Below are 10,741 nucleotides of genomic sequence, written 5' to 3'. Positions count from 1 at the left end.
GTTGGCTGCATCACAGTGCACATTCTAGACAAAATGCACAGCAGAAAAACACACACAATTTGACACAGTGCGAAGGCTAACGACACAGACACAAGTGGTTCATATTTTCTGCATTCCAGCAACGGTCATTGTTATGATGACACGCGGCGGCCATCAGTTGGTTTGCTAAACGAAGCCGAGGCCAACTGGCCTCTTTATCTCTTCGCATCCTTCCCGAGAGAAAGTCATTCTGACAAAATTACCCAGGCCATTTTTTTTTTTAAACCAAAATAAAGAGCCTCCGCAAATGTGGGCAGCATTTAGCGACGCTCACTATGCTTCACGGCGTTAAATGTAGCCGCTGACATAGAGCATGATTGCTTCTGGGACAGGATGTCAGAGTAGGCTTGCACAGTGTCACCGCTAAAATGGGAATCCACGCGCACATGTTAAGGTAATTTTAAAGCATGTTTTATTCATAATTTGTGGCAAAGCGATGGAATAATCACATCAGGGCAGTTGAAATTTGCAGGGAAACGCCAGGGGTCACAGGGACAGGAGAGTTATCATAACAATTAGCGGAAAATGACCAAGTTGAGATGATGAGGATGATCATTACTGTGTTATATCTTTGGGAAAGCAACTTGACTGATGACAAGAGGAGTGTTGATTTGCTTCCTGTCATTTGACATCTGACCAGTTTGCATTTTGGCCTCATTGTTCTTCTGATTAGAACTTTCACTGCATGGGAATGAGTATAGCGCCAAAGTTCTAGAACTCAAAAAGTACCCTAAAGTAGAGAATCTTATTCAAGTTTAAAGCATCTTCCTTTCATCACGCCGCCCACGAAGAAGCTTTGATTTCAAACAGCAGGACAGTCAGGGCAAATTCCACCAGTCCTCCACTTTCAACATTCATAGATGGAATCTTGGTCTTGGCTTGGTCTGACCATTCCATGCACTGCCCTGATGTTATGATGCCTTCAGAAATGGATAGAGACTGTGGACGGTGGCAGCTTCGTAGTGTTGCCTGCTACCATTAAACCAATGATAAGACCGACCAAAGAGAGGGAGAAAGAGTAAGATGGCCTATTCCCACCCATGTGGCTATGCTTTCTTTCTCTTTGTTGCTGCATTATTGTTTAATATCCTTTAATTGTGTACCTATGACCTCCACAATCAGTTCACCTACGCACATACTACTAAATAATGCCACAAGACAAATGGAGAACTATTGTGGCCTTTTTCACGTACAATAAAAGGGATGGCAGAAAGGGAACCGTCGGAAGCAACAACTCCTGCATTGTTTTTAAGACTTTGCTGTTCACCTCCTTAGAGAATGGCTGCGGATCTATACGATTTACCCTCTAAGGAGTTTAGCCTTGAACGTGTCATCGCAGAGGGCTCATTTGGGATTGTGCGCATGTGCAGGAGACGTTCCAACAATGAACTCCTGGCTGCCAAGATCCCCAAAAATAGCATTTGTACCCCCATAGAGGTTTGGACTTTATGTTCACTTTTATACAACTGGATAGTCAAAGCAAGAATTCCTTGTATCTCGTGTCTAGAAAGAAATTCATTTTGGACTTGTGTTGTGTCTGCAGATGCTATGCATGGAAGCGTTGATGAAACTCAAATTCGACCAGCGCAATATTGTCAAATACTTTGGTACATTCAAATTGTTTCACCAACGAGTGATGGTATTCGAGTGGCTGGATATGAACCTTGACCAGTACCTGGTGAGGGCATCACCTCTACCCCTGAATGAAATCAGAGCGATCGTCCAGCAGGTATGCCACTACAAGAGGCCAAGAACCTTTTTGGTTGAAGTGTTTTGACTGCTACTTACTTGTGTCCTTGATTTTTAAGGTTGCCACTGCACTTGATGCACTGGCGAGCATTGGACTGATCCATGGAGACTTGCACCCAAGCAACATCATGGTGTCAAAACACCTGCCTGAACCCTTGAAAGTCAAAGTTATAGACTTTGGTACCTCTTTTTCTGCATCCAAGGCAGAACCAGTCATGAGTCTGCAAATTATTTCTTTTAGGTGAGATCCAAAGACGCACAGGTTGCAAAATTGACGCAAAATTGTCACACAGGTCACACTTTCTGTGCAACACTTGTTCCTCTGCCTCCAGGGCCCCTGAACTGTTTCTGGGCCTCCCGTTCACCGAAGCCATCGATTTGTGGTCCCTGGCTGTTGTTTTGTGCTTCATAATCAGTGAGAGTCTACCGTTTCCTGGACAAACACATTATGAAGTGGTGAGTCAGTAACAGTATCAGTTGGTTCTATCTTTGATCGTGCATTGAGGTGCTTATGAAAGTGATTTAGCACTATTCAAAGTTGATTAACGTCTTGAGTATTTGTGATACTTGGGATCTTTAGCAAAAGATACAAGGGAAGCAATTTGTGACCTATCAAGACAAAAAAAAAGAAACATCTTGTGACAGTATAATTACATAGATTGGTGCAAAGACCATGCACAGTAAAATTAGCAGAAGCTCTTAGCATTGCCATGTTGATATGAAGTCAGACAAAGCAAACCTGCTGTGACGCACTAATTCAATGCTGTGATTTATCTCCAGCTTACATCAATGATTAAAATCCTAGGTCAGCCACCTGATCGTCTTCTTGATCGCGGTTTCAAGACAAAGAGATATTTTGTCAAGACTCCGTTTAACACCTGGAGACTTAAGGTACTGACCATGAACATTGTTTCTCCTCAGAAGACTTTTCTTCTTTTTCAATTCTTGAAAAAATAAAATTAAAATAATAATAATAATAATAATAATAATAATAATAATAATAATAATAATAAAAAAAAAAATCTTTCAGACACCTTGCGAGTTTTCTGATGACAATGTTTTCACCACTGAAACACGCAAGTTCACTTCACTGGATGAACTTAAAGAGGTAAGTGTTGGGTTAGTCTTCCACTGTACACATGTCCCAAAGTCTCAGCTGATGCTACATTAAACCTAATGTCTTCCATCTAGCTGAGCGTGAGCAAGAGGTACCAGGCCGACCCAGACGAGTGGTCTCAATGCATTGAACTCGTCAAGGCCATGTTGCAGATCTCTGATAGTGACAGGATCACTCCTGGCAAAGTACTCACTCATCCCTTCATTGCCACACTCACACTCAACACCGTCTCAGTTCTGCCAACGTCGCATGAGAACACCTCTCTATTGTATAGTGAGGAGAACAAAGTGGGGTGAGATTAACTTCTACTAAGAGTCTCACTTACGTTTTTGCTCTGAGCAAATATAAGTTGATTTTTGACTTGAATTCAGGTGACCCATTTCGTTTGACCAGGGACATCAGTTGCAGGGCTGCTGATACTCCTACGGACCATGACACTATGTTCTTCAACCGAGACAACCTCAGTCCATTTCCCACATTTCGGCCCAGGATGACTGTAGTTCACCCCTTCCAGCATGAGAATGTACTGCAACCGCAAGATCAAGTCAGGTAGGATGACTGCAGTGGGAGATGTTCTTACCATTGCCACATGTGGATTCTGAAGATTTGGGATTGGCCAATCGTAATTGGATGTGCACTGTCACGTCACCTGTACCTGGTCCTGGGAGTTTCACGTTGGTTGCTGATCTGTTAAAAATGATCTGCCTCATGCAGACGACAAACTTCGCTTCCTACCGTTCCTCGAAACTAAAGATCTGTTTGGTTCAGCTTGCAGACAAGTGCAGACATCATGCCGGAATCTCCATCTTGTCTGGACGGAGGCACCTGCTGGCTTGCTACTCCTGCCATTTCTCTAACTGAGGATGACACTTCACGCGTCCAACCGGAAGTGTGCAGTCCACCTCCCACCATCCGACCCAAGGTCATTGTGGTTCACCCAGCCACTCACTGTGGCAAACTGCAGAAGGAGGGTTTTGATGGTGCAGACTGGTAAGATGATTGATCAGATGACTTACAAGGAAGAGTTATTACATCTATCTGAGTTTTATATCCATGGACCTCTTTTCATTGTGTGCGTTTAGTCTTCTGCCGAGGCTGAGTTCGTCGCCGGAGTCCAAGAGCAACATTGAGTCCTTCGGTAAGAAGCTCTGGTCTCAGCTCTTGTATGTCTTGTAGACATTAGACATTGCGTCAAGTAGAGATTGTAGGGAGGAGTCACAGTGCCTGACGCTCGCCCCTCCCGACCCCCCCCAGGTACCAGCAGGACTTTGAAGAAGCAAAGTAGGAGGAAGAGGAAGAAACACTTGATGAGCTTCTGTTTTTGGATGAAACAGACCTTTTTTTCATGTACTGCTGCCAAAGTCGAGGATCCTGGTTGAACAATGTGATTTCCTGAAAAAAAGACTTTACGGGCTCTGATTTCATCATGGAATTTGCATCCCTGTCTTGAACTCGAAGAGTTACGTGAAGTAGTAATTCAGCAGAACTTTTCTCTGATTGTTAATACAGGAGTGCGTGACTGAAGATAGTATTTTTAGGTTCTGTGAATTCAGTGTCACTGAACTCACAGACAACCAAAATTGAGGCCACTCGGCAGGTTGCGCTGCTATTCTTCCCCTTCAGTTTGTTGCCGCTATGACCCCCAGTGCCTTTCTCCGGCACTCCACTTGTTTTCACACTCCCAGGTTACGGCTCCTGAAACATGTTGTTTCATCCATCAGACAGCCATTCTCAAGCCTCCCAATCCTCACCTGCGGACCCAAGCTTGCCGTTGTCCGAGGTGCAGCCGAGTGTTGCGCCAAGCAGATTGATGAGGTTGATTTAGAGAGAAGTGCTGCGAAGGCCAGTGGACTGAGAGAGTGAAGCGGTGAGACAGAGAAAGAGAGAGGGGGCAGTGGGCACTAATGGATTTTTCCAACCTGGGGGGAATTAGTTGTTGCCCAATGTTCTGTAAGGACAGATAGAGGGACAAACCATGCAAGAGCATTGTAAACAGCACACTGCTACCTTCGTAACCAGCACTTCGCTGATAAGAATTTTTTGTTATTTCCACTGGCTAAGCCAAAAATGAACAAATGAGCCAAATTCAACACGTCTTGTCTTGCTGCAGTGCGCTAGCTAGCTCCATCAAAGAGACTAAAGAAGAAAAATAAATAAATGTGATAAAGCTTGATAGATGTGTTGTGTAAGAGTGCTGGGTTCTAGGCAGGCGACCACAGTTATAGTCCAAAAGTCTCATAGCTCCTAACGGGCCAGCACAGGGCGCTGTGTCGATGACAGGGATTCCATTCTCCCTATTACAACTCAATGACTTGAGAAAACTATTACAACATGTTGTTTTTTTTAGGTGGAAAGGTGGTGTCTCTTTGGCTCCAACCACACTCCTAAAATGTGTATTTTCAAACTGGGATTTGGTGTTGGTTTAACCGGCTGAATTTTCAAGGAAATCTTTTCCTTTTCATCATTACCGCAGCCTTTAACTTTTCATTCAGGATGGCTAGATAGCAAAGAGGGAGGGGAGGAAAAAAAAAGAAGAAGCGAAGAGGGAGTCATTGGCGAACATGCATTATGTATCATATCCCACAGAGCGGGAGCCGGTTGCTGTGAGTAGGAACGAGAGCGGCCAGCGGTGCGGCGGGCCGAGTGCGGCGAATGCTAATGAGTGCGCCGTATTTTTTCGCCGGGGGCCACATCTGATTAAAAGCACAAGTCACAGGGAACACGGCGCAGCGGTGTTATCAGCGGGGAGGAACACAGAGCCGAGTGGGGGAAACGACGTGGAGAAGGAGATGAGTTTTTGGGGGTTATTTCTGGCTTAGCTGGAGATAAAAGATCTGATTACGGATAAAAGGGGCTGAGTCACTGGTGTGGAAGGAAAGAGGGGGTGTTGAATGTTTAACTTTAGCGGAAAAAAAGAAGATGTATTTGCCTACTTTAGTCTGCGGCTGAAGTGTGGTTTGGGTCCGTGTTGAGGTTTATTTGGTTTGTTCAGCAAGCGGTGACCTGGCTGAGTTACTTTCCACCGGCTGGTGACGGTGGTTCTGAAGAAAATAATTGAAGGACGGGTGGGGGGGATAGCTAAAAAAAAAAAAGGAGCTCATCATGACCTCTGCGACAGTTTCTACCGCGCCACTTTATCTTCTCCACGTCCTGGCGAGCTGTCAGCGTTAATCCCTGAACACACCTGCCGGAGTCTTGAGAAAACTGATCTCACTTCAGATTACTGCCGGCCGCCAGAGCAGCCGTTTTCTGACAGCAAACAAGTAAAGAAAAAAAAAAATTGTGGACAGGGTCGGTGGTAGTGTTGGTGGTGGTGGTGGAGAGGCGGTGGTGGGGAGATTACAGCGAGAGTTTCCAATGTTTTGTTTGGAAATAGAATAAATTACATCGGGGAGCTCCATGTGAGATGTATTTTTAGGAATCTGGAGAATAAAAAACAAAATTCCACCCTGAAAAGGCAGAAAACTGATCCAACAGATTCGCTGGGTTCCTCCTCCGCTGTGTTTGATCAGGATCAGGAGGGCAAGGATGTATTATTAAACCTGGATACCGGACTTCCAATGTGGCCACTCGAGGTACTGCAGCCTTAGAAAAACCTTGCAGCCCAAAAAGCATTTTTCTTAACAGACCACAATACAAATAATAAACAGCTGTAAAATATTTGACAGGACGCGTCCAACCTTAAACACAGTTCATAACAAATCTTTTTGTTGTATCCTTTTAAGTCATGGACTTAATCATTGATGTAGGCCAGAGAATAAGAATGAAATAAAATCAATTCACAGGTGCTGTAGACAAGCATGAAGAGGTCGACAGACGCAGGAAAACAAAACCCAAAAACTGGAGACATGTCGACTTTGTTTTTGTATGAGGCCAAATTAATTGCCAGCGTTGGGGAAGATTCAGCGGCAGTAATGAGCATGATTCACTCGTCCGCATCAGGAAGGCCGTGTTTATTTGATCCCTCACCTCGTTCCAGCGTGGAGGCTGAAATTCTGCAGTCTGCACTCAGCCACCGGGATCTGTGTGTGTGTGTGTATGTGTGTGTGTGTGTGTGTGTGTGTGTGTTGTGCTCTCCACAAACGCATTAACCTGAAAATATGGGACGAAAAACCCGGACTGGCACTTTTTTGATTTCTTTCTTTTTTCTACCAAGACGGATGGAGAGTCGGCACGATGAGGCTCGCTGAGTTAGAGACGGAAAGTAGGCGACGCGGCAGAGGGTTGTGGGTCTGCCGGGACCCCCTAACTCAGAGTGATGGCTGTGTAGCTATGTGAGCCTGTAAATGAGTTGATTTGTTGTTACGGGACGTGTGTGTGTGTGTGTGTGTGTGTGTGTGCGCGTGTGCGTGTGTGCGTGTGTGTGATCAGAGTGAGGGGCAGCCCGAGAATTGCCTGTGGGGAGGGACTTTAAATCTCCTGCTCCGCCGAGCACCTGGCGCTGTCGCCGCTGATGGAGTCGATACCAGCCGCAGAGTGGATCACCGGAGGCCCCTGAGTTTGCATTGTTGAATCAGTGCCCTGCGGCAAAACCAGCCGCCATTGTCGTTGGGCGACAATAACAGGCGGGACGTAAATCATGGTGAGGAGTGAGAAGCACGACGGCGAGTGTGGTGAACAGGAGCGTGGAGGGCCGGGAGGCGTGTCAGGACGCCGTCTTCACCACCTTTACAGGACCTACTTACACAATATCAGTGAGTGTTGTTTTTTTTGTTGTTGTTGTTTATGAGCGTTTTTATTTGCGTAAAGATACGCATCATGTTGTACCACCGAGGTTCCACTTGTCCTCCTGACTGTTAGGTGGTCCTAGACCTTTGGTACTGGGCCTCCGAGGGCAAATTTGAGTGCAAATGGTGCATAAATGTTTATAAATCAGTTTAGAAGTGAGTGATCTTAACCTGTCCTGCTGCAAAAAAATATTTTGACAGGATTCAGATACATGTATTTTTTTTTTTTTAAACACTCCTGATTTCAGATGCTTCATGTTTATTGTGTTTTGTTTTGTTGACCCTTTTCTTACACACACTACCCACCAGGTTTCATCACAAACCTTCAGTTTGGGCGTCTTGGGTGTGAACCTCCCTCCAGCATCCAGAAACAGTCAATTCAGTGTCAAGTTATAATAGTGAGTCTTTTTCTTTTTCTTTTTTCTTCAAAATTAAGCTTTTTTTTTATTCAAAGGGCCCCAAAAGAAGAAGCTCGTGAAGGATAAAGCACAGCGCACTCACTGCTGGAGCGGATCCGAAACATCTGACCTCTCCTCATTCCGTCGCTTCTTTTTGTCTTCCAGTCAGCAAGATGCTAATCGCTCCATTAAAGCCTTATTAGCATTAAATGGCTGCCAGAGCAGAGGGCAGCTGAGCAAAGACCTCGCCCACGCAGTGCGTCTCAAAGTGAAGCCTTTTCATAAATCCTTGGAAAAGTTTTTTTGATTAATTTTTTTAACCTGATGGACTCTGATGCTGAAGTGCCACTTCACTTTCACACATTTAACCAAAACAGCAACAAAAAGGCAGTGTAATTTCAAATTGCACCTGATTCATGCAGACGTCTGTCTGCAGCCGGCAGAACTTTTTCTGGATGCTTGCGGGCAGGAAGGTTGATACCCAAGACGCCCGAACTGGAGGTTTCGGTGAAAACAAAACAAACTAAAAAACAAAAGTGTTTTCATTTGGGAATACTTTTAAAAGTTTTATACTTCAGATAATCCTGTCGAAATAATCTTGCAGTGAAGGGGCTCGAGATCGCTGATATCTACATTAAGTTATAAAAGTTTATACTGCTTTTTCACTAAAATTTCCATTCAAAAGTTCCCTAAAAAGAAGCGTCAAAGGTCTACCGCCATCTAAAGGTCAGAAAGATAAGTGCAGGGGTTATAGAGCCGTGGTAGTGCAACATAATGCGTGTCTTTACTCAAATGGAAACACTGATTACCAACAAACAAATACATACTGCCACCCCCTCGAAAGGTGCTGTTAATGACTTGATCACCGCCGCAGGTGCATTTTGCTGCCTCCTGAGGTCAGCGGGCCAATCACTAAATCCAGTGTTCCATCACTGAGGGAAGGCCGACACAGGCAAAAGGCCAACAGAGCAGAATTTGCTCTCCGCGCTCAACTGAAAACTGCAGATTCAGTTTGTTTTTCCCGACCGTAAAACTGGCACAGCTGCTCGTTTGCGCTCCGTCCAATCAGCAGCAGACTCACCAAGCGAGGCCTCTTAAAAGCAATTAGTATTTTTATGTACATTGAACCAATTTACCAGTTGGCCGCGCGTTTAAGGGGCGGGGGGACTATTTACCATTCTGAGCCAGAGCTGAAGCTTTCGTCCGCTCGTGGCTGATTGTTGTTGTTCATTAGTAGATTTTAACGGCTGGATTCAAACCTCCCTCACTCTCAGCAGCAGCAGGCAGCCGTGGCGAGCAAACAAAGCTCAGATCTTCCCACATCGGCATCGGCGGATATTGTCTGGCTGTTAAATCTGCTGTTAATTAAAGAGTAATCTGGCCGCTAATTAGGCTAATTTATTCCTCGGGTATTATGAAAGAATGTTGTAAAAAGCCACATTGCAATACGATAGGAGGTTTTTACGTCCATCAGGCAGAAATAAACACTCACTGTGAAGACAGAGGAGCAGCCGACTGGATCACGTCCAAATCCTCCAGAACCGGCAGTGAACCCGAGGAGCTTCACATTTTTTACTTTTTTACATTTACATTTTATTGAGAACAATGCCTCAAAACAGCCTCGGACTGTGATTGGCTGAGTCTTCCACCTCATCACTTTCAATAATTTGCAATAATGTGGGAGGGGGTGGGGGGATTCAGTCATTTGTCAGTTTCTTGTATATTTAGGTGACTTCACCTATCTTGAAGTCACCAGTCTTTGCACAACTGGCAAAACTGTTATTGTGCAATATTGCTGTATGACCAGAAATGAAACATTCAAGCACCCACCCTGGCCGTAAAGGGACCTAAAACCTGAATTATTATTTAATTTCTGTGTGTAATAGAAGGTCATTTTTGTTGTTTTGTTTCATGGCATTTTTTCTATTTCATTCTACCATCATATTTCATTGATATTTGCATTGTTGTTTGCCATCGTCTTGCGGTGTTATTTTGATGTCATGTCTTGGCCTTTTTTTTTCGAATCCCATAGTTGGTTTTTCCTTGAAAGGGTGATTTTCTCCTGAGTCGTGTATTTGGAGCCCAAAAACACACCCGGTGGCCCCTGTCACTGACCGTAGATGTACAACGTAAAGCTTTGTTTCCCCGAAGAACTTTGTTTTTGTGGTCTTTCAAAAATGCCAAAGCACCCACGGGGTCGTCGGATGTGTGGAGGAAGTGGAGGAACTTCCAGCGCCGCCGCCTCTTCCGTCTCCCGCCGCTCGCTCGCCCGTCTGCCCGCCCTCCACGCCCACACATCGCTCGGCTGAAAGGTCAGCGCCTTTGTCAGGTCGCAGCCGCTTCATTACATGAGGACGGAGGAAGAGGAGGAGGAGGGGGGGAGTCAGGAGGAGAAGCTCGGCACCAAAGTTCACTTTTGTCGACCCGCAGGAGGTCCTCCGCCGCATGACACATTCCATAATAGATGTCGTCTAAATGGCGACAGGAATCAGAGGGTCAACCTTTACCTCAGCCGGTGGGGGCGGAGACTGGAGGCAGACTGCTTTTCTCCCTCTCCTGTATAGTGATCGCTGCCGTGTTTTAATGATGGATGGCGGCGACAGAGGTGGGGCCACCGTCCTGCCGCCTCCTCCGTGCTGCTCGCTAATTAAATGACAAATTGTCGTGCAGGGAAATGTGCGTCTGTCGTGGCCAAACTTTTGCTTCCTAAT

At 45.3% G+C, this 10,741-nt stretch overlaps 1 protein-coding gene across 1 annotated transcript; it reads left to right on the top strand.

The window, feature by feature from the left end:
• Positions 1-873: 873 nt before the first annotated feature.
• LOC142884328 (homeodomain-interacting protein kinase 1-like) lies at positions 874-4,604 on the top strand. Its single transcript, XM_076019840.1, has 13 exons — positions 874-1,057; positions 1,315-1,476; positions 1,583-1,768; positions 1,848-2,029; positions 2,121-2,244; positions 2,569-2,679; positions 2,819-2,896; positions 2,980-3,197; positions 3,299-3,454; positions 3,674-3,895; positions 3,988-4,043; positions 4,160-4,186; positions 4,591-4,604. The coding sequence occupies exons 2-13, from the start codon at positions 1,318-1,320 to the stop codon at positions 4,602-4,604; spliced, it is 1,533 nt and encodes a 510-aa protein (XP_075875955.1). The 5' UTR covers positions 874-1,057; positions 1,315-1,317.
• The last annotated feature ends 6,137 nt before the right edge of the window (positions 4,605-10,741 follow it).

This window comes from Nelusetta ayraudi, unplaced genomic scaffold, assembly GCF_046127955.1.
Source record: "Nelusetta ayraudi isolate G7.1 ecotype Tasmania unplaced genomic scaffold, CSIRO-AGI_Nayr_v1 ptg000011l, whole genome shotgun sequence".
Classification (NCBI taxonomy): domain Eukaryota; kingdom Metazoa; phylum Chordata; class Actinopteri; order Tetraodontiformes; family Monacanthidae; genus Nelusetta; species Nelusetta ayraudi.
Note: the sequence above shows the minus strand (reverse complement) of the source record. Positions and strands in the feature narration are given on the sequence as shown.

What these genes read in the sequence shown, in the direction of transcription:
- LOC142884328 (XM_076019840.1), top strand. Translation starts at nt 1,318, where the DNA reads ATGGCTGCGGATCTATACGATTTACCCTCTAAGGAGTTTAGCCTTGAA. An exon ending in TTAACACCTGGAGACTTAAG is followed by an intron (nt 2,680 to 2,818) that starts GTACTGACCATG and finishes AAAATCTTTCAG; the next exon opens with ACACCTTGCGAGTTTTCTGA. An exon ending in GGTTTTGATGGTGCAGACTG is followed by an intron (nt 3,896 to 3,987) that starts GTAAGATGATTG and finishes GTGTGCGTTTAG; the next exon opens with TCTTCTGCCGAGGCTGAGTT.